This window comes from Desmodus rotundus, chromosome 7, assembly GCF_022682495.2.
Source record: "Desmodus rotundus isolate HL8 chromosome 7, HLdesRot8A.1, whole genome shotgun sequence".
NCBI lineage: Eukaryota > Metazoa > Chordata > Mammalia > Chiroptera > Phyllostomidae > Desmodus > Desmodus rotundus.
This window is the reverse complement of record NC_071393.1, coordinates 93,253,358-93,277,211: the sequence shown is the minus strand read 5'-3', so window position 1 is coordinate 93,277,211 and position 23,854 is coordinate 93,253,358. Positions and strand designations below refer to the sequence as shown.

At 36.0% G+C, this 23,854-nt stretch overlaps 1 protein-coding gene across 10 annotated transcripts in view; it reads left to right on the top strand.

The window, feature by feature from the left end:
* The window catches only part of HERC1 (HECT and RLD domain containing E3 ubiquitin protein ligase family member 1), a 183,532-nt gene that overhangs the window by 104,559 nt on the left and 55,119 nt on the right, over positions 1-23,854 (top strand). For 7 of the 10 annotated variants that reach the window (XM_024567643.4, XM_045201606.3, XM_045201609.3 and 4 more), the window contains 14 exons: positions 2,033-2,301; positions 4,295-4,510; positions 5,110-5,230; positions 5,479-5,716; positions 5,867-6,060; positions 6,732-6,887; positions 8,247-8,353; positions 8,886-8,996; positions 11,587-11,763; positions 16,522-16,761; positions 17,143-17,226; positions 18,529-19,049; positions 21,044-21,819; positions 23,058-23,256. In XM_024567643.4, the coding sequence (XP_024423411.2) occupies positions 2,033-2,301; positions 4,295-4,510; positions 5,110-5,230; positions 5,479-5,716; positions 5,867-6,060; positions 6,732-6,887; positions 8,247-8,353; positions 8,886-8,996; positions 11,587-11,763; positions 16,522-16,761; positions 17,143-17,226; positions 18,529-19,049; positions 21,044-21,819; positions 23,058-23,256 (3,409 nt within the window). The remainder of the gene's footprint in view (positions 1-2,032; positions 2,302-4,294; positions 4,511-5,109; positions 5,231-5,478; positions 5,717-5,866; positions 6,061-6,731; positions 6,888-8,246; positions 8,354-8,885; positions 8,997-11,586; positions 11,764-16,521; positions 16,762-17,142; positions 17,227-18,528; positions 19,050-21,043; positions 21,820-23,057; positions 23,257-23,854) is intronic. The other 3 variants (XM_045201610.3, XM_045201604.3, XM_045201605.3) reach the window with 3 other exon arrangements.

Here is a 23,854-nt window from a genome sequence, read left to right as displayed (position 1 = left end):
AAAAGTAGTTTGTAAATGATGGAAACAGAACTTTTTATTCTGAAATTTTATTATTGAACAAAAAAGCACAATGCAAAGTGCCAAAAAAAAAAAACAAAAACCCCTGCATTTGTAAGTTAAGAATAAATGTAAATTCTGAACATGGGGTGCTTAAGGAAATGGAAAATGATTTTTTTACATTAACCCCTACTTTATTCTTTAAATATTTCTAATTTAATACATTATGCAGCTGTGACATTATTCTTTGGATTTTTATACTTTTCTATTTTATATAAAATACTTGCTATATAATTTGGGGAAATTTTCAGATTGATTATTTTTCATGTTCAGTAAAACTGAATATTTAGCATTTTAAACATAGTTTTTTATTGTATTTTTTCCATTACCATTTATCACCCAGCATTTTTTAATCTTTAATAATTCTGGCTAAAACATGGTAGGCAGATAAACCATATATTCTTTGCCATTCTAAATTATTTGGTAGAATGCATATGATTATTTTATAGTTACTTTATAATATATTAGCTGTCTGTTATGAATTTCTATGTTTGATTTTACAGTATTGGCACCAATGTAATAATTCGAAAATAAGGTATGCAGTTAATATTGTGTTAGTTTGTTATCTTCGTGGGCATTAGTATTTAAGTAGTTCTCTTCCCAAATCTTTTCCATTTAGTTAGGTAACTAATAATAACTTTTGTAATGCATAAGTTATTGGATACTTTAAGATACATTTCCAATAGAGAAATTTGATTTATTCACACATTAGGATATTGCACAGCACTCAAACAAGTGAGCCACGGCCACATGCAATAATGTGAGTGACTATTAGCGATACAATAAAGTCCAAACAACTAAAACTCAACTTTATTGTTTTGGGAATATATAAAAGATAAAATAATATTTGACAACAATAAAACCAAAGGAATGATAAATCTAGGCATAGGGACAGTGAAACCTTAGGTAGGAGGAAATAGGGAAAGATGGGTTGGAGGAGGAACAGACACAGATACAAGTTACTGTTAGTTTTCAAGTTCTTGTGTCCACATTTATTATAAATAAATATAAATACAAAAGCAGGCCATGTATGGGCCAATGATGAGAGTGTATTTTGAGCCAAGGATTACGATTAACCTAATTTGTGTACCTGAGATCAGTTAAATTAAAAAAAGACAAAGCTTGTAAGAATTGGACATTTATATATTTATTTACAGCAAATATCGCCCTATGACTTGGACAGTAGTTGTGTTCAAACACATTAACATTTTTGCTATCTAAATATTTTAACCTAGAATATGCCCACTGGCAAAACTAATGGTACTATATTTAGTAACTATTGTGAACCATTGGTAATTCTATATATAGCTATCATTTTATGGTAAATCTTAACAAATTGTGAAACTTTGCTTCCTCTATGTAGGAGTTTCACAATGTGCAATAAATATGCATATGACACAGTGAAATTGTTCCTTTTATTAATGAAACCCAAAGGGTGAAGTTTGTGTTTCCTTTTTGTATAAGTTTACTTGCCCTTCTGTATTCTTTTTTTTTGGTAGTGTTTTATTGCAGATATGTAGACACTTGCATAATCTTAACTTATTTGCAATGATATGTTCAGTCAGATGAAGTCCTATTACTAGTAGGTCTTACCAGCAGTGTCCTAAGTACCTAGTTCCTTTTTGTTCATAAATGATGGTCTGGTTTAATAATGCAGAGCATTTGAAGCTAAGCATTTTGATAGCAGCTTCTGCCTTTCTTTTTCTTGTGGCAGTGTGTTGCTAAAGCGCTTACAAAGACACTGGTACATCAAACAGGGCTTTTCCTTTATTTTGTGACATTGCTATATTTTTTGTTTGTTTGTTGTTTTTTACCAAAGCATTTTGTTCAGATTCACTTAATGCATGCATATATTCAAGTTTAAGTCTCCATTTCTCACCAGTTGGTGTGATAGCAGCACTCAGCCCTCATCTAGTTTCAGATTGTATGCTCTACTTGTTTGCCATTGATGCATGTTTGTTCTGTTTGTATGTAGGTCCTATGCACAGTCAGTTGGAATCTCTGAACGACTCTTGGACTCGCCTGAAACATAGCAGAGACTGGTTGTGCAACTCCTCTTATTCATTTGAGTCTGATTTTGATCTTACCAAGTCTTTGGGAGTTCACACTTTGATTGAAAATGTTGTAAGCTTTGTGAGTGGAGATGTGGGGAATGCCCCAGGTTTTAAAGAGCCAGAGGAAAGTATGTCTACAAGTCCCCAGGCCTCCATCATTGCAATGGAACAGCAACAGTTAAGAGCGGAAGTAAGTATTTGATATTTACTCCTGTAGGGCCTATGGAAACAAACTAAACCATTGAATGTACAATTGTAGGGGAAACTTCCTTTTCTTCTACTCCTTGCCTCCTCCTTTCCTCCACCTGAGTTTTTTAATGTCATTATCTTAACTATAACAGCATGATATTTTGTTTGAAGTGGACAAAAGTGCATTTTTAATTGCCATCTATTAGAACAAGGTACTGTAAGCATAAGTCTTTACTTGTCTCCTAGAAACTAGGCTGAGACTGGCTGGTGACCATATGGATCTCTTCGTCATTTTTGACTAATTTGTCTGCATTTAAAAAGGGTTAAATTAGAACACCATAGTAATAATTATGAATGCTAAAATCAGGGAGCAGAAATTTAAAGAGACACAGGATGTCTGTATAACCTCAAACTATCTCCCTCAAAATATTTATTAATTATTGTGGTTTTAACATGTCCACAAATTGATACTCATCTCTGGGAGCTGGAACTTAACTCCTCCTTCTCTTGAGAGGGAGCTGGACTTAGTGCTCAGAGCTAACGAAGAGTATGATAAGGGGAAAAAAACAATAATTTTACCTTGCAGAAACCTGGCAGACATCACTTTAACCAAGTGACCAAGAGTAACTTTACCAGCAGTAAGGTGGTGATGTCATACACCCCTGATAATGTTATGAGAAGATGACTTTAAAGTATTCTTCCCCCAAATCTCTAACTCTATTTCAATCATGAGAATACATCAGGCGTACTCAAATTGAGGGACATTCTATAAAATACATGGCTTCCAGAGTATCACGATCATGAAAAACAAGGAAACACAGAAACTGTCACAGACTAAAGAAAATTAAGGAGACATGACAATTAAATGCAATGTTATATCCTGGATTAGATCCTGGAACAGAAAAGGGATATTGTGAGGAAATTGGTAAAGTCCAAATAAAGTCTGTGGTTTATTCAATACTATTGTACCAAAGTAATTTCTTAGTTCTGAAAAATGTACCATAGTTATGTAAGATGTTAACATTAGAGGACGCTAGGGGAAAGATATACAAGAGCACTCCATACCATTTTTAAACTCTTCTGTAAATGTAAAATTATTTTAAAATAATTTTTTTTTTAAAAAGTGTAAGCTCATTGACTGTAGTGGTAGATACTGTCTTCCTGAGGAAAACAGAGCTAGAAGTTCAAGAGAACCACAGAAAAACTTTTCAGAAGTACTTCTTCTCACTCATACATGGGATATAAAACTGAAAGCAACAAATGGACGAACAAGAAAAACAAAAAAAAACCCCTCCATAGACACAGACAACAGTATGGCGGTTACCGGGGGAAGGGGGGTGGGAGGGCCATAAGGGTGAGGGGGGTCAAATATATGGTGACGGAAGAAGATCTGACTTTGGGTGGTTGGCACACAAGGCAATATACAGGTGATATATCACAGAACTGTGCACTTGAAACCCATATAACCTTATTAACCAATATCATCCCTATAAATTTAATTATATAAAAGAAAAGTTAATGTTTCTTGAACTATCATTCTGTATAATTTTTTTATAAATAAAGGAAGCAGTAACTATACTACCTTACAACTTTGAAACATTCACATAAATCTCCTCATGAGCATCACAATAGCTTTAGGAGTAGATTACATAAAGTACTATTAGCCTCATTTCACATATGAAGAAACAAGAGACTCAGGAAGTAGTTAAATGAGTTTCCTAAGGCCAAACAGTAGGTGGCAGAGTCTGGCCTTGAAACCAGGTCTCCTATATCCAAATCAACTACTTTTTGCCTTGTACAGTGTAGCCTTTTTTTGTGCTATAGTATGCTAGTAGAGTTTCTAGAGATATTTTGATTTAAAAAAATGTTCATCTTAATAAAACAGATTCCTAAGAAATGTTAGAATTTTCTGTGATCTATAATATTTTATCTGTGACATACAGAGTTCCTTTGTGTCTCAGTTCAATGAAGAACTCTGTTTTACTTTTTTCAAGCTCCGTTTAGAGGCACTTCACCAGATCCTTGTTCTGTTGTCTGGAATGGAGGAAAAAGGTAGCATCTCTCTGGCAGGAAGCAGGTCAAGCTCAGGCTTCCAGTCATCCACACTGCTCACGTCTGTGAGGCTGCAGTTTCTAGCTGGGTGTTTTGGTTTAGGCACTGTTGGACACGCAGGAGCCAAAGGGGAGAGTGGCCGATTGCATCACTATCAGGTAGGTGATGATGACACCTTACAGTGTATTCAGATTTTAACCATCTTTTTACAAAACCAGTTTAAAAATGCTAACCTTTGTGGTATTTAAGATTGAAGTTTTAAAAATATAAAGACTTTTAGATAACTCTTAAAGATATCTCATTGGTTTAATTTCCTGAGTGATAGTATTATAGTTACAGTTAGTTGAGCCATCATATTGTACTTTTAGATTATCTGCTGGCTTAGTTTTATTAATCCTTAGCCAGATTGGATAGAGTTAGGTCTGAGGTGGGATAGGGTGTTTGGGAGGATAGTTTCAAGAATTTAGATTTTAGACTTACTCATTCTGTCTAGATTCTCTGATTGCTTGAGAAAAACATTTTTTAAGTGTTGTCTTTTGTATGTATAGGGGAAAATTTGCTTTGTGGGAAAGGAGAAAGATTATATAGAATCAGGAATTATCAATTTGAAAATAAATTTATTTTAAAACTTTTATGTACCGAAATGTACTAAATAATTAAAAACCACCAGATAGGTAGACTAAGAAAAAATACTATTATTTGGGTAGAAGGTGTTACTGTTGCTAATAGAAAAAGTAAATTTTTATGTGTAATTCAGGATGGGATCAGAGCAGCAAAGAGAAATATACAGATCGAAATCCAGGTGGCTGTGCATAAGATTTATCAACAATTGTCTGCTACTCTGGAGAGAGCCCTGCAAGCAAATAAGCATCACATTGGTGAGTAACTGCCCCTGTGAATATACAAGATACAAGTTATTTTGGCCTGAGGTTAGGCTAGATAGTTCTATACCTTGTGTTTGACTTTAGTAGATAACTTAGAGTTAAAAATAAATATTTAAAAATATAGTAGTGTTCCATGTTAATATTTATATTTTAGAATATGGTTCATTTTAGGAAATGCTTTATTTACTTCAGAAAGATTTTTGACTGTCTTTCCTTTCGTTCTTCTTCTTTTTTTTTTTTAGAAGCCCAGCAACGTCTCCTTTTGGTTACAGTGTTCGCCCTGAGTGTTCACTATCAACCGGTGGATGTTTCTTTGGCAATTTCCACTGGTCTGCTAAATGTATTGTCACAGTTATGTGGCACAGACACGATGTTAGGACAGCCCCTGCAGTTGTTGCCAAAGACGGGTGTTTCTCAGCTTAGCACAGCTTTAAAAGTGGCTAGTACAAGATTGCTCCAGATTCTAGCCATCACTACAGGGTGAGCATTGTGGATGTCTTGGTAGAGAAATGTGTTGTGGCTGGTCTTTTTACATTTTAGTGATTTCCATTTCCCCCTAATCTCCTTTATGTATTTAAGTATAACATTTGTCCTGTGTTATTACATTTTTTTCCCTGTTATTTCCTGTAGGACCTATGCTGATAAACTGAGCCCCAAGGTAGTTCAATCCTTGTTGGATCTACTCTGTAGTCAGTTGAAGAATTTGTTGTCCCAAGCTGGTGTACTACTTATGGCCTCTTTTGGAGAAGTGGAAGGAGAAGAGGGTGAAGAAGAAGAAAAAAAAGTTGACTCCAGTGGAGAAACTGAGAAGAGAGATTTTAGAGGTATCATAAACCTTTTTCTCTGTCAGTTCTATGGCTTCAAAATGCAGAGGGTGGAGGGAAACGATGAAAAGATGACAAGAGAGGCTGGTGCTGATGCTTATGGAAAAACTGGAAGTTTGGTTAGGGCAAGTTCATGTGAAAAATCTTACAGATTTTGAGCTCAGGCAAACCAGACTCAGGCCTAGAAATTTGCGTCCTTGTAGAATTGGAAAACACAGTCTTTTTTTAGAGATGTGATTCTTAATTTGATGGGTGATTTATGAACTTTTTGAAAATGTGATTGAATTTGTGCACTCTCCTACTAGTCAAATACACACACATACATGATTTATTATGCATCTCCTTCAAATTCTATCCAGTAGAATTCTAAGCTTGGGTAGGAAAACTATGATTTTTAGAAGAACAGTAAAAAAATTTACAAAACCAAGTGCACATGCTTTATTCTAGCAACACATTATTGTAAACAGATGTGAAAGATATTTTAAGTTTGACTTTCTTTTCTGTTCTTTTCCCATTCTGTTATTTAAATTTAAAAAATTCACCATCAGACAACCTAGATTTTAAATTTACTTTTGTGCTTACCGCAGTCTAAATGTAACTTATTTGAAGTAAGACTGTTTCCTGTTTGTTGGCTTTTGATCATAATGTAAACTTGTCTCTTCACTCTTTAGCTGCTCTTAGAAAACAGCACGCAGCCGAACTGCATCTGGGGGATTTTTTAGTTTTTCTTCGCAGAGTTGTATCTTCAAAAGCAATTCAGTCAAAAATGGCTTCCCCTAAGTGGACAGAGGTACTTCTGAATATAGCATCTCAGAAGTGTTCTTCAGGTATATGACCTTTTCCTTGTTTTAGACCTTAACAACATTGAATACATGACATTTTTCTTGTTTTCTAAGTACTTATTTAATCAAACAAAAACTCTAATTTCAAGAGTAAAAATTGATAGGAATTAATAGTAGAAAGTAGCTCCGGAGAAGTTCAACGATTTCATTGAGAACTTGGCTCTATTTGTTCAGATTACAGTAATAAAAATAAGCAGGGAACATCGTGTTTATTGTAATAATTTGGCACAGATTTTAACCTCACTTCTTGGATTATCAAAATACAAATCTGAAAGCAAAACAAAATACAAAACTGAATTTGTCCATTCTCTCTTATCATGGTATGATTTCTGTGTTTTGATTATAACTTCTCATTGTGTGCTCTCCATGAAAGTTCTGTGTAATAAGCTTAATTCCTGGTTCTTAGACAGAAAGTCTGGTCAGTCTTTTTCTAGTGTGTCTGTTTTTATGGTGGTAAAATATACATGAATAAAATTTCCCATTTTAACCATTTAAGTGTACATTTTAGTGACATTCACAGTGTTGTTCAACCATTACTAGTCTCCATTTCCAAAACTTTAATTATCCTTTTTTTAATATGCTAAAACATAATGTAATCTTCCATTGTGCATGTTATTTTATATGTACATATTTTCAATATACTAGTTTTTCTTAACTAGTATAACTTTCAACAACAGCTTTCTTTTCTCTTTAATAAGAGAAATCTATAGTACAGATTAAGGTCTTAGAGCATAAAGAACAATCAGATATTCACTTATTTTCAGTTGGCTTTAATAAATAGTATCAGTACCCTATCTCTACCTTTGCTTACTTTAGAAGAGTATAAACTGTTTATTCCCATTAACTCTAACAGTCTCTCTGAGGCAGTCAGGGCATGGACAGAGAAGAAGCAGTGAAAGAGTATGAATAATAAGCCTTAGCTTTAGGGAATAACAGACCTATTTAAAATTCTACCTCTGCCTCTACTGAGCTGTATGGCTTTGGTCAAGTTACTTAACTTTTCTGAGCCTCAGTTTCCTCATCAGTAAAATCAGGATATAATGTAGGATTTGTGAGGATCAGCAGAGTTAATGTGTATGAAATCCATAGCACAGTACCTAGCACAGGTGGTTACTATAGTGCTATTCCTTTTATGTGTATAAAAACTGAAATGGAAACAAGAATATTGGTATACCTTAGTGGGTGTGGGATGAGTCCAGAATTATTGTGATAAGAGGTTGAAATGAATTCCATTCTACCCATAAATGCTTAGTAGCCTCAGGAATATTTTTTCAAGAAGGTCATTTAAACTTTAAGTCACATTCATACCACATTGGTATTAAGAAAATGTCTTTCCTCCTCCAGGTATTCCTCTAGTTGGTAACTTAAGAACGAGGCTCCTTGCACTTCATGTCCTTGAGGCTGTGCTACCAGCTTGTGAATCTGGTGTAGAAGATGATCAGATGGCCCAGGTTTCTATTTTTAAAGTTGTTAGAAAATGTTTTTGACATCCACAACATGATTCAGCCAAAATCTAACTTACAGTCTCTTCAGTTGTAAATGTGTCATTTATTCAGTAGCACAACTTTCACTTCTGAGATCCCTTTCTTTATAATTTCTTCTCCAAGCAAGGAGAAAGAGAAATTAATGAGATTTAAGAAGGAGGAGGGTAGTGAATAATTGCAAGGCCAGAAAGAAAGGAAAACCTGTGAAACTTCTTAATAGTTTTGGACATCTACAGAGAAATGTGTGAGGTTGCTTGGCTGATTCAGAGGTCTATGTAGTAAGGCCACATAAGGGCAGTGGAACTCACTTTCTATTGAGTTAATGGTCTTTCTTTTTTTAAAAAAAAAGGTATTTACCTTACAACCATCCAAAGTAGCTGTTGGACATGGATATAATCATATGTCACATGTGACTTAGTATTATAGTTGAATGATTTTATCTTTTAAATTTAAAATTACCTGATAGAAATTTTATCATTCCTTTTCCTTCAATAAATAGGTTGTTGAACGCTTATTTTCCCTTTTGTCGGATTGTATGTGGGAAACACCCATTGCTCAAGCCAAACATGCTATTCAGATAAAGGAAAAAGAACAAGAAATAAAACTACAGGTAACTGATTCCTCCAAAAAGTTATTTTTAAGCGCCACAAGTGAATGAATATCCTGTCTCAGGATTCCTTCTCCTCTGAGGGATCTTGTTCTATCAGTGATTCCATTTCAGTTCTGCATTCTGCCTCTCTCTCTCTCTCCACTGGTCCCTTACCCTCATTTTATAAACATCTCTCATTCCCACCCTCCAAAGTCCTTTTTCAGATCGTGAAGCCTTCCTGTCTTTTCTGTTGTCCTTCATTGCTAAGCTTCTCAGAAGAATAATCTTATACATATTTGTCACTTTCTTATATTTCATTATCTCTTCAACCCAATTGTTTTTCTTCTATCAAAGCATGGAAATTAAATGGCAAAGGTAAGTGTTAAGTGCTAAAAACAGTATACTTTTTGTCCACATCTTACTTGACCTTTTGAAACTCTAGCCTTCTGTTGTTTTTAGAACACTTCCTTCTCCTAGATCTTCATATATCCTCTGTCAATTCTTGATTCCTTCTGGAGGCATCTCTTCTTTGCTGCCACTTTTTCCTTGCCTTCATCCCAAACTCTGGTGTTCCTCAGAGTTCTATCCTCAGCTTTTTCAGCAGTCAGTCACACCGACCTACATGCATTACCTTCCAAATTTGAAATGCTAGCCTAGGTGTCTCTCCCTGAAACCTTTCCCCCTTTCTTTCTGTCCTCCCACCTTTTTTTATTTTTTATTTTTCTGTTGTTATACCACCATTTACTTAGCTTTCCAGACCTGAATTCCTAGGAACAGCTAGCTACCTTAATTCTTCTCTTGGTTTTCATGATTTCACACTTTTATTGGTTTTCTTTCTGTCTCAGTACAAATGGCCTTTCCTTCTCATTCTCTTTTATTGGTTCTTCCTCTTTTATTTAATCTAAGTGTTGGAGTATCTGAAGGCTTAGTCCCAAGACCCTTCCCATTTCTCAGTTGTCACCCCTATTCACTTTCTTGTACCCAACCAAACCCTATTCAGACCCATGTGCTGTTGAGTCCCAAATTTTTAATGCCGGTTTTGACATTTTTTCTGAATTCCAGACTTGTGTACTTGGCTTACCAGTTGAGTAATAGCCTAAGAGGCATCTCATACTTAGTTCTACCACATCCTATTTCTTCATTAGGCTTTCTCATCTTTCTACTTAGTAATTCTACCAAAAAACCTCGAAGTCATCTTTGATTTCTCTCGTTCTGTCTCTCCTCCCATTTTCTCCAGTCATACAATCTTCAAGTCACTGACTCCTCTGTAAAACATAACTTGAATTTGCTCATGTCCTCATTCCTCTGTCGTTGACCCTATTATAAGCTGCTGTCAACTTGTCTTTCTGCTTACATTATTAACTCCCTACAGTCCATTCTCTAAAAAGGATCCAGAGTGATCTTTTAAAATAATAAATCAGAGCATGTTGGTCCCCTTTTAAAACCCTCTAGGGGTTTCATCATTCTTGGGATAAAATCTAGAATTTCTGGTTCTTTCCCCTTTGCTCTACACTCTGAACAATTTGCCTTCTTCCTGTTTCTTGGACAAACTACGCTTGTTTTTTTTTCTTTGGGTTTTGCACCTGCTGTTCTTTCTACGTAGTACTTCCCTCAAATATGTTTCTCAGAGGTCAGCTTCTTATTTATGTTTCAGTTATCACTTCTTCAGAGAGTCCTTTCCTGATCTAGAGTTAATTGCCACACAAAGGCTTGTTACATCACCGTTTTAAATTTCAACATAGCACTTATTACCTGATGTTTTCTTGTTTATATATTTCCTGTCTTCACCTTTCAAAATATAAGTTCTATAAGAGCAGAGACCTTATCTGTTTAATATACTGCTGAATGTGTAGGACCTGGTAATGCCTGGCACATAGTAGATGCTTATAAATACTCATTGAAGGAATGAATGATTTCAAGTCCTCAGTAGTTCTTACCTGAACTCTTGCAGTAATTTCCTGATTGGTCTCTCTGCCTTCATCCTGCACACTCCTGGTAAAGCAATGTTTCTAAAACACAAATCTGATTGGTGATCTTCTAATAAATCATGCTTTGTAAGCATTCCCTGTTGTCTTTAGAGTAAAATTTAATGGCATTCAAGGCCTTTTATAATTTTGTTTCTTTTTCTCTTTCTAGGCCCCTGTTCTGCCAATCTCATCCTCCAGACTTTCCACATTGCTTGCAATTACTTTAAATCACTGAACTCTGTTGCACCTTCATGTCTTAACACATGCTGTACTGCCTTTCTATCCTTTGACCAGCTGCTAAATGCCCTCTCATCATTCAGGACTCAGCTCAGAAGTCATTCTTTTTTGAATACTTACCTTTTCCTTTTCAAGCATGGTTAGATATTTAAACTTTAATGTTGCTGCTATCCCTGTTGTGTAACTTCTGACATCCCTCACTACAATGTTGATGTTATTTATTTGTGTCTCTGTCCCCTATTGTATTGTAAGCTCTTTATGGGCAGGACCATGCTGTCTTTATTATTGTGTTTCCATTGCCTGCACAGTAGTTGGTATGTTTGTGGGCTCAAACCAAGCAGTTTTAGAATATATATTAACTGAGATCTGGGTTACTCCAAAATACTGACCAACTTCCTTTCTGGTAGAAGCAGGGAGAGTTGGAGGAAGAAGATGAGAATCTCCCCATACAAGAAGTGTCCTTTGACCCAGAGAAAGCTCAGTGTTGCATAGTGGAGAATGGACAGATTTTAACTCATGGCAGTGGAGGAAAAGGCTACGGATTGGCATCAACTGGAGTAACTTCTGGTTGCTATCAGTGGAAGGTTTGTTGAATTCCAAGTAGTTTTTTAGCATGTTGTCTTTTATTCCTTTTTACAGGTTCTTTTGAAATATGTATGGAATAACTTTTTAAAAATCATATGTAAATATTCTATCATTATATAAGATGTTAACATAAATGAAAACTGAATTAAGGATATATGGGAACTCTATTATCTTGATACGCCTTTTGTAATTCTAAAATTACCTCATAAATTTTAAAATGAATGGTTAAAGAATCACAGTAGTCCCTCCCATTGTATACCTACCAAGGAAAGCACAGTAACATGGGTGGTATTTCTGCCTGGAAAAGCCCATTAGAGATTCCGTGCCCCAGATTCTTACTGGATGCTGTTAACATACCCTCTGCCTGGTGTATGCTAGAATTTTAGATTCCCAGAAGGAAAGCAGGTATTTAGTATAAATTATATTGTTGTTCAGATAGTCTAGACACAATGAGCCACACTTATCAATTCGGGGTTACCAGTGTAGGGAACTGTATAGCAGTCTAGTTTCTACATGTCAGTCAAGGGCCAATACCACAAGCAGACCTTTCTAAGAATAGCCCTCTCTACTGTGTTAACTCCTTTTTTGTACAGTCCACCCCCTTGGCTATTGGCTACTGTGTCTTTACAGTAAAATTATTATCAGTGGGGCTTTGTGCAGCAGGGTGAGACCAAGCTATAGTATCAAGTTCACTTATGCTTTTTAGGGGTCCTAGACTTAGCCAGTTAAAAAAGATGTTATTAACCATAAATATCTATATTAAAAAGTCATGTTACTTTGTCCTTAAGTTTTTGTTAACTTTTAAAAACTGGGTTAGGCATCAATTTAGCACAGTACAACTCTGGCCAGTCTAGAGCTCAGATAAGTATCCTGAGTGCATATATAAGAAATACAATACCAGAGGGCATACATGGTATCCCTGGAAACAAAGAGATTATAATTGTTAGTGACCCCTAATGAGGATATACAATGATCAGCCAGAATGAGTTAACCAGGGACCCAGTATGACCTCCTACCCCCTGTTCCCTAAGCAGTCTGAATAATTTAGTTGAGTCCTTGGTTTCAGAGGGACTTCCTAAAGGCAGTGAGTTAAATGGTTTAGCTTGTCTGTCACATTAGTTTATCTGCCTTAAGAGTGTGGATGGTATCTGGAGGTGTTCTGTGGAAAGTGCAGGACCTGGGGCCACCCTCTGCTTTTTGCAGTCTGTCAGGTATGGTGGGAGGTTCAACAGTCAGTTTGAATTTAAAGTCCTCAAAACAGGCTTTAAGACAACATGGATACTTTTTTCTTCTAGGAGGATGTACAGTTCTGAAAAACAAAGATCATTAATGCCCTCCGCTTTCCTCTATATTTCCCCAGGTTCTGGGTTTTTGGTTTTTTTCACACTTATTCTAAAATCATGTGTCCCATTTAGAAATTAGAACTTCAAGACTAGTTCAGTAATTTTTAATTTTCATCTAGACTTTTTGTCCAGGTGGGTTGGGTACAAGAGGGACAAAAGAATTTTCACACAAAAACATTTTTATACCACTTAACCAGAAAGGTTAGGAATTGGTCAAAATCTCAATTAAAAAAACTTTTTTACAAAACAGTTTTACCAAATTTTCTCCCTCCTTGTATCATAATTATTTATCCAGTGAGCAGCCTAGAAAAGATCATGCCCTCTCTTTCCAAGGAGAACTTAATCCACAAAGGCATCAGAAGAAAGATCAGGCATGTAGAGACAGTCTAACAGTTTCTTGTGGCAAACTGCAGCTAAATCAAAAGGCTGAACATAATTCGGTAGCAGTGGGACATCCCCAAGAAGAGTTGAAAGTAATTTGTTAAAAAGTGGTTGGAGAGTCATACTCCCTGTGGTATGCCCTCCTTCAACTTTCAGTAGGATTCACAAGTTCGCAAGGCAATCACTTTCTGTGTCAAAAGTCTAAGAACGTGCCCCTTCCCAGGGGCATTTGTAAGAGACTGAGACAGTCTAGCCATAAGCCATGATATTTTTATAGCTTATGACACCACACAGGAGTTCTAGATCTGTAACAGTCCCAGAGTTTGAGTTTTATTCATTGGATTGTGCCTTTAGTTGAGCACAGTTCACAATGGGTTGAAACAGCCCATGGCAGACAGTATCAGGTTTTAACTTAGAGTCTAGTCCAGGCAATTAGAATCTATGAATTCAGGAATCTAGGCTTCCCTAAGCCCTTTTAAAGCATTGTCAGTCTGAGAGTCCAAATTTACCTACTCAAAAATAGGTACTCAGGCTAGAAAATCATCAGTCAACCTCTACGGATCAGACATCTGATTTTACAGGAACTCATTGCCAACTAAAAACTTCTTTTTACAACTCTAAAAGTATATCCATATGTTTCCATCTGGAGATTGCTACTCTTTTATTTTGTCTTCCTTTTTCTAGATGCTCCAATAGAAAAATCTGTTATCAGTTATGGAGACTTGTTTTGTTTCTAGTACTCAAAAGAGTTTAAATTTCAGTCTACCCGCTGGTGGCAAAAAACAAGGAAGTTGTGTCCCGCTAATATGTTTTCCTTTGCAGCTTTCATTGATCAGGACGATTTCTTAGTATTTATGAAGTTAGAAGCATATAAAAATTTGTCTATTTTTATCATGCATCCAGGTGCAGTAGCCATAGAACAAAGCTGTTTTTTAAAATTTACTTTCCCCCCTCAGATCCCAAGTTTACTCAAACCCATGGCATAAATTTAGCCTTTATAGGGTTAATTGATTGGACAAGAGGTACCGCTATGGCAGTGGTAGTGTCTAAACTAAAAAAAAAAAATAGTTGGAGTGGCCTTTTTCTTTCTCTGGTCTTTCCAAAGTTTTGCTCTATCCTTGGAAATTGATATATACTCTTTTCCCTCTGTTTCGGAGGAAAGAGCAACACGCACTTCTCATATTTTTGGTTCACCCAAAACCCACCTTCAGGGGTTTTTGAACTCAAGGATTCCTTGACACCTGGAGGAAAGAGCAACTGCAAGCTAATGTTTATTCTTTGGCCCATCTAAAGTCCATTTGTTGGGAATATTTGGGCCCTTTCTTTTCCTGCCTAGAGGAGAGAATAACAACATTTCCCTTGGCTTCTCATTTTTTCTCACTGTAGCTAGCAAGGCCAAAAGCATCCAGGGGATTCAGCAAGCCAGCACTGAGAGACTGATGATTTTCCTCTCTGAAATGCATGTTTTGGGAAAGGATCTGTTATTTTTGAATTTCATAAGTAGCTTACACCTTTCACAACAGATAACAACTCACCTACTGTTTTATAACATGTGTGCAACTCCATGGCCATCAGGCATCAGAGCTGTGTCTTTCCCTACTTCTCTCTTTCCCCAAGTAACGCTGTAACTATATTTTAATGAGTTGGAGTTTCTAGTGAATCCCATGTTTGCCACCACCGTGTCAGGTTCCCCCAAGATCACCCCCTGTATTCAAAGATTCGTTAGAAAGACTTCTGGGACTAAACGTGTGGTGGTATCATGACTAAGATTTATTATAACAACACAATAAGGACACATAGCTGGATAATAAGGGAAAAAGAGACAGGTGGAGTCTGGAGGAATCCATGTGCAAGCTTCCTTATGTTCTCTCCCTCCCATAAGTGGTAACGTGGAGCACACTCTTTCCCCAGCAACAAAATGCAGCAACATGTGTGTGATGTTTTAGGGAAGCCCATTAGAAACTTAGCACCCAAGATTTCTACTGGTGGCTGGTCATGAAAGGTACTCTCTGCCTGGCATGTACCAAAATTCCAGATTTCTAGAAGGAAAGCAGGTGTTCAGCATAAACCACATTGTTCGTGCAAACACACGAACCGGGTGAACCACACTTATCACTTAGGGAAAGTTTTTATATCAATGTAGGAAACTGTTTGCCAGTTGAATACCCAGGTACTAGCCAGGGGCCAGGATTTTAAGCACAACTCTTTAAAGGTAGCAGTCTTGGGACTGCTATATTAACTCTTTTCTGCACAGAAGTATACACAAGAGAGTAGTTAGAAAATTTGTATGTAAAGAATTGAAGTTTCCCATTAACAATTTTCTGGACTGCCCTGACCGGTGTGGATTAGTGGGTTGGGCATCGTTCTGTAAACCGAAAGGTCGCCATTTCAATTCCTGGTCAGGGCACATACCTGGGTTGCCGGCCAGGTCCCTGGTTAGGGGAGCATGACAGGCAACCGATCGATATTTCTCTTACACATCGATGTTTCTCTCCCTCCCTTTCTCCCTCCTTTCCCCTCTCTCTAAAAATACATAAATAAAATATTTGAAAAATAACAATTTTCTGGGCTAGACATACTTCCTCAGATTCATAATTAAGATGTGAGGTAAAATTGCTTATTTAAAATAAGTACTCAAGCCATAGGGAACATTTTAATAACTATGTAAGGTGTTAGGTGGGAACGAGACTTATGGGGGGGATCACCTTGTAAGTGATATAAATGTTTAACCACTATGCTGAACACTTGAATCTAATACAAAATAGTAATATTCAATAGAATGTCAATTGAAAAAATTTTAATAAAGTAAGTACTAAATGTTCTACAAGGTAAAAATTAAATTTGTTTAAAAATCTTTATAAAATGATGTGTTTATTTCATTCATATATTATTTTCACTTAGGTTAAAAATAAAATTAGGTTCCTATAAATAAATAAATACTATTTATAAACATATTCCTCTATTGGTTTATGCAGTTAATCGTATATAAACAGGTGTTTTGACTATTAGTGAACACTACCGTTTTCATTTTAGTTTTACATTGTGAAGGAAAACAGAGGTAATGAAGGCACATGTGTTGGAGTTTCTCGATGGCCAGTGCATGACTTTAATCACCGTACTACCTCGGATATGTGGCTCTATCGGGCCTACAGTGGTAACCTCTATCACAATGGAGAACAGACTCTGACATTGTCAAGCTTTACTCAAGGAGATTTCATTACCTGTGTGTTGGACATGGAAGCCAGGACCATTTCCTTTGGTAAAAATGGAGAGGTACTGAAATACATTTACAAACATTGCATGTTTTCTTTTTTTTATTTGCACTCAACTTGGTTATTCAAGTGCTAGATATTCAGTTTATAGATTATCTGTACTTTGTTTTTTGTCTGATACCTTTTGGTTCTTATAGTATTTATCAGCACCAGATCAATAACAGGAAGATAGTAAAATTCCAGTAAGATTATTGAAACAGATGAACAAATTAGTATCATTTATTACATATGGAATTTCCTTGGTTAGCAAGATTAATTAAAATTTCATTGTGGTAACTTTGTTCTGTCTCTTAAGAGCTTTGAATCTTAATGTGATTGCATATTATCAGTATTTTAAAATATTTTTTTTGTTTCCTTTTCATCATCTCTGCCACACACATAGGAACCCAAATTAGCTTTTGAAGATGTGGATGCAGCAGAGTTGTACCCATGTGTAATGTTCTATAGTAGCAACCCTGGGGAAAAGGTAAATGAAACCTCAAGTCTAAAGCATAAAGAATATTGTCATTTTTTATTAATATTTGTTAGCATTAGATAGAGGTAATAATTGCATGTTATTTTTACCATTAAAAGTACCTGCTCAGGTAATATACTGTTCTAGAAGAAGGTTAGATAACTTTTAGAAATTGCCTTTACTTTTTATTAAGAGACTATTTGATATTCTGGCATTATGAATAGAGTGAGTCAACTTTCAAGCATATGTGCAATTATAAGAATTACAGAAAATAGTTTAGGGATCATCTTGTTCATTGGCAATTATGAATATGGGAGTGAAATACAGAAATAATCTTAAATGTAATCAGATGTCATTAGCTGAATAATGGAAGTTCCAATTGTGATGGGGAAGCTGTCTTTCATTTATTCACGTGAGAGGGTTGTCAGATCTTGTAGTTGGTGTAAATTCAGTCCCTAAAGAGATACCCTCTCAGTATAAACTACTTTTTCTCCTCATCCAAAACCCAGGCAGAGACAATCTTCTTTGTGGTCTTCCTGTGCTGGTGGGTAGATTTATTTTCTACTCCATCCTTTCATTTGGGGATGTTGTGTAGCCTAGGTCTGATCTTCAGAATTTCTAGTTACTCTTTTTTAGAAAGTTTTCACGCTGTCTCATACATAATAGTTCAATAGTGGAAGTACTGGACTTGGTAAATCCTAATCATGAAAGTTACTTTTTATTTATAAATTTTCAAAAGTTATAATTTCAGGCTATTGACATTTTTTTGAACGTTTACTGTGTGCCTGACACTGTATTAATAAGCATTTATATGCATAGTCCCATTTAATTTTTAAAATAACCTACAATTACTGTTAAAATAACCTACTAGATACTACTGTTAGTGCCATTTTTTTTTTCAGATGAAAAAGCTGAGGTTTAGTGAGATTAAATAATTTTCCAAGATTGTGCAGAGTTTTGATTTGAACTCAAGTCTTGCTTTTCTTATAACCTCTATATATCTTACTTGAAATGTGTGTCCAAACTGGGACCATCCCAGTTATCTAGATTTATGATTTTATCTTTTTGTCCCTTAAACAATATAAGATGGTCCCAGGACTCAGTATTATTACAGAGTCTCAAGGATGAGAGCGAATAGATCCTAAGGGTTTTTTTTGGGGGGGGGGGTGAGGAGAGGGCTAAATTGAGTCAGTCACATATATCTTATTTGCTCACTCCTCATTGGTGCCAGTGGTATTACATGGGCCAGAATTTAGAGTGACTATTAATTTAGGAGAACTATTAATATTACACATTTGCTATTCTCTTTTACAGGTGAAAATTTGTGATATGCAGATGCGCGGCACACCACGAGACTTACTTCCAGGAGACCCCATTTGTAGTCCCGTAGCAGCAGTGCTGGCAGAGGCCACTATTCAGCTTATCCGAATCCTTCACCGAACAGACCGTTGGACTTACTGCATTAACAAAAAAATGATGGAAAGGCTACACAAAATTAAGATATGTATTAAAGAGTCAGGTCAGAAGCTAAAGAAAAGCCGCTCGGTTCAAAGCCGAGAGGAAAATGAAATGAGGGAGGAGAAGGAGAACAAAGAGGAAGAGAAAGGTAAACATAATAGACATGGCCTTGCTGACCTCTCAGAGCCGCAGCTGAGGACCCTTTGCATAGAGGTGTGGCCTGTGCTGGCAGTGATAGGAGGAGTTGATGCTGGCCTTAGAGTTGGAGGTCGGTGTGTTCACAAGCAAACTGGGCGCCATGCCACGCTGCTGGGAGTGGTCAAAGAGGGCAGCACGTCTGCCAAGGTCCAATGGGATGAAGCAGAAATTACTATCAGGTATGATCTGTTGAGTTACACTTATAGCAAACGAGTATTTAATGGTGACATGGGCCATTGCCTGTGGACAGTGAGTAATTATGTATTTTAGGTGAGCTGCCAATTAACTTTTTAAAATACTTTTTTCATACAGTTGGGTATCAGTACTGTGACTTCATAAAGAAATATTTCCCAAATCTGTGTTCCTTAGAATACTAGTGGGTTTGTAAAGTTTATAGTTGCTTTTTTTTTTTTTAATTGTTTTGTTGTGTAAAGAAATGATAAGCTCACTAGTTTAGGTTTAACTGGGATCCTTCTTTATATTTTTTCATTTGGCTTTCTGCTTATTGATCCATTTCCATTACTCACTGGGATAGAAAAAGCCAGCCAGCAGATCTATTACATTTTGTGTAGGAGGGCTTTGAATATGTGACAGGATCATTTGAGTGACTAAAATTAGGTTTTGCATTATCTGTGATTTTAAGTATTCTTGCTTTTCTTTTAAAGCAGATATTTCTGTCCCCTCAGTGTGTATGCAACATTTTGGATAAATATGAAAATTACGGTATTTGACACAAATGGTGTATGTACTTAAAAGCATTTAGATATTTTTGCAATCAGATAGGATTTGTGTGAAATAGAAACTTCATATGTTTAAAAAGAAATATGTATCTCCATCGATAAGGGGACTCATTCATAATTTTATCATTTGAAAATAGGGATTTATTGGTGATATTATATAACTTCGTTGTCTGCTTAATGATTCCTCTATAGTGTTAATATGACATGGGATAATATCTGAAATAGTGGTTCCCAAGGATTTTTTGGCGGCAGTACTGTTTCAGAATCTCACAGTAGCTATAGACCCTCTCAGCTGAAAAATACACATAAGTAAGTTCACACACAATTTTGGAAGTGAATGGACTCTACCCCCTTCCATTCTACCAAGCTAAGAAACCAATGAAAATTTTAGTGTTACATGAAAATATCTTCCTTTTATTTTATTCTTTGCCCTGTTTCAGAAAGGATTTATGAAGCCTTATTAATATGGATACAATATACATTAACAAAATAAATTAAGTTAAAACAAATAAGAAAAATGAAGCAAAAGGACAATAAGATGAGGAAGATTAAGTTAGAACCAAGATTTAGGTTAATACAACAAATGTATACCACCAAATTTTTTATACTTGCTAAAGCTTTCTATTATTACATTTTGTATAGTTATAACATTTTTAAACTTCAGGAAATTCTTGCCCAATATTAGGAAATAAGTGATTATATTTTTGCTTAAACTATAAATTAGAAGCATTAATTGAAGATTACAAAGTAATTTTTTTAATGAAGCAAAAAGTCTTCTCTGGAATAGGTTTTAAATGGCCATTACCCACATAAAAAGCTAGATTTATAATACAGACTTTCCAAATAGCTTACATCAGGAATTGTCAGAAAACATTTGGCCTACCTCCTGTTTTTGTAAATGAAGTTACACAGCCACATTTTGTTTGGGTGTATCATTGGCTGCTTTCACACTATGGTGGCAGGGTTGAAAGGTTACGATAGAGATCTTGTGTGGCCTACATGATCTAAAATACAGGGTGGGCAGAAGTAGGTTTATGGTTGTTCATATGGAAAAATACATAATAAAAGAACAAATAACAATACAAGAATAAGCTCTGTTTCATGTGCTCACAACTATAAACCTACTTTTGCACATACCATATTTACTGTTTGGCTCACAGAAATTTTGCTGATTCCTGGCTTACAACATACTACAGTAAATGTTTTTATTTGAAAGCACATGAACATCTCATTGCTTTTGCACTTAATGTCACATCTGCCCATTTTCTCATAATAGACTCATTTTTCTGTCTGTAATGACTTCTCTAGCTTGTGGAAATTATTCTCTGTACTGTGTACGTGATGCATCTTATTTTGTCTACATTATTTTCTGTACCTTCCTCCTGTCTATCCCTCACTTGCTTCTTCCTGTGTCATTCTGATCTTTATTAAAGCTTCCCAACTTTTTGGTCGCCTAGTGATACTCCATTGTATAATCTGGAACCCTGTGAACCACTGCCTTTTGATGTGGCGCGATTCCGAGGCCTGACGGCTTCTGTGCTGCTGGACCTCACGTATCTGACTGGCATTCATGAAGACATGGGCAAACAGAGCACCAAGCGACACGAAAAGAAACACCGACATGAATCTGAGGAGAAGGGGGATGTTGAGCAGAAAACGGAGAGTGAGTCTGCTTTAGATATGCGAACAGGCCTAACATCTGACGATGTCAAAAGTCAGGGTACCACAAGCTCCAAATCAGAAAATGAAATAGCTTCATTTTCTTTAGATCCAGCCCTGCCAGGTGTGGAATCTCAACACCAAATAACAGAAGGAAAGAGAAAAAATCATGAACATGTGTCCAAAAACCATGACATACCCCAGTCAGAAATCAGAGCAGTCCAGCTGTCCTATCTCTACCTCGGTGCTATGAAATCACTTAGTGCTCTTCTTGGCTGTAGTAAATATGCTGAGCTGTTGCTGATACCAAAAGTTCTGGCTGAAAATGGCCACAACTCAGACTGTGCCAGCTCTCCAGTTGTGCACGAAGATGTGGAAATGCGTGCGGCCCTGCAGTTCTTGATGCGACACATGGTGAAGAGAGCGGTCATGCGGTCACCCATAAAGAGAGCATTGGGATTAGCTGATCTGGAACGAGCTCAAGCCATGATCTATAAACTAGTGGTCAGTGGGCTTTTGGAAGACCAGTTTGGGGGCAAAATTAAACAAGGTATGTTAATCTGATTTGTTTTTCTCTTTTGCTTTTGTGCTGTTGAAATTATAATTGTCAAAAGTGATGTATTTTGTAACTGACTTATAAAAAAATTTTTGGCCAAAGCAATTTTCACACCATTTTTCCTTTGCAAGGTGAACAGTTCTTTTTTTGTTTCTTTTATATTAATAATCTACCTATAATTTTCTATTTTAGGCCTGTAAAGCATTATAATTTAATAATTATTACTACATTTTGTAAAACTGAAATTTAACTTCATGCCACAAAAAGTATTTAAGTATTTATTGATCTGGTTCAAAATACATATTATTCTGATGAACTCTCAGAGACATTTTAAAGTATTACTTGTATAGATTCTGTATTGTATATAAAAACAATCTTGTTTTATCTTTTATCATCACCTTTGGAAATAATATGAATTCTAAGATTAAAATGAGATTCATTCAGTAAATATTTATTGAATGCCTACTATGTGCCAGGGTTCTGGGAAATCAAAAATGAACCCAACAAAGATGCTTGCCATCATGGAACTTGTTTGTTTTAATTCTTTCTCCCCTTCCTCTCCTTTTCTTTTACTCCCCTCCTTTCTTTCTTAGACAGTAAATAGGCAGAGAGAGGTGCATGGTGCATAAAATAGGAGTGTTAAGATCATGGTGCTTATGAAAATACATGGCCATAATTTAGCAAACCTTAATGGAATTAGCTATCTTTGTAGCAGCTAATTTTACTTTTTTAACTTTTAGGAGTAGTTTATTTTGAAAGGCATTGTCCTTTTCAGAGCATGGAGTTTCTGTCTACATTTTCGTATTCTTGTATTTACATGTCTTCATCTTTGCCTGTTTAAAGACTAAAGATAGGCATCAAAATAAAAGTGCTAAGGAAATATAGTTTTAATGATCAGATATCTTTGAAGAGTCTCTGGTCATATCTTAATATGCATAAGCGAGACTGGTTTTTTTTGTTGTTTTTAAGAGAGCCTTCCCTAACAAAAAGAAATGAATAATTACAGGGGCTTGTTACATTTTTTTTCTATAGAATCTATAATTATGAGTACAATAGTGAACACGATGTATATATGTAAGAACATTTTTTTCTGTGAATCTTTTATAGAAATTGATAATTATGAAATATAATTAGAAACTTTCCAAATCAAAGGTTAAAAGTTTTCTATTCCCATGTCACATTTGAAAAAAACAAATCCTTACTGCTTTCTTCACTTTTACCTTGGGTTTTAGAGATTGATCAACAAGCTGAAGAAAGTGACCAGGGTCAGCAGGCACAGACCCCAGTTACCACTAGCCCGTCAGCTTCAAGCACAACTTCCTTTATGAGCAGCTCACTAGAGGACACCACAACTGCCACCACTCCAGTCACTGACACAGAAACAGTGCCTGCGTCTGAGTCCCCAGGAGTGATGCCACTAAGTCTCCTCAGGTAGGGAAGTTGACCTTCAAAGAGTGCTGTATTTGATGCCTGTGGTTATGAACACGCAGGTGTTCTCTTCTAAAGAACGTGCCCAGCTAAATCAAAGGCATTCTATAGCTACAAGGAATCTGAGAGGTCATATGGTTAAATCCAGTTTACCGAAGTTGGAAATGTCTCTCAGAAGTTTAACAACTTGCCCCAAGTCTCACAGCCAGTTGCTGGTGGTCCCAGAGCTAATCAACTGCGTATCTGCCCATCAGGTACTCCAGCACTCTATCTCCTTACAACGAATTGTTTTGGGGTTTTTTTTTTGGCTAGGCTTTTGAATATGTTTTTTATCAAAAAGTAAATTCTTGCATATCAGCTGTTAAAGCATTAAGAAAGAGTTCACCTCCATGAAATAAATTTTCTTTTCTCAGGTTATTTTCCCTTTAAAGCATAATTCCTTTATTCTTACTATAAGGCCAAGCAAGTCTACTTTTCAAATGAAAGAGCATGTCTATGATGTTTCTCCAGTCAACCCTATTTTAGTAGATTTGTAAATTTTGAATACTGTTTAAGTTTCTTTTTGCTTCACTTTGCCAAATGTATATATAAAATGAAACCC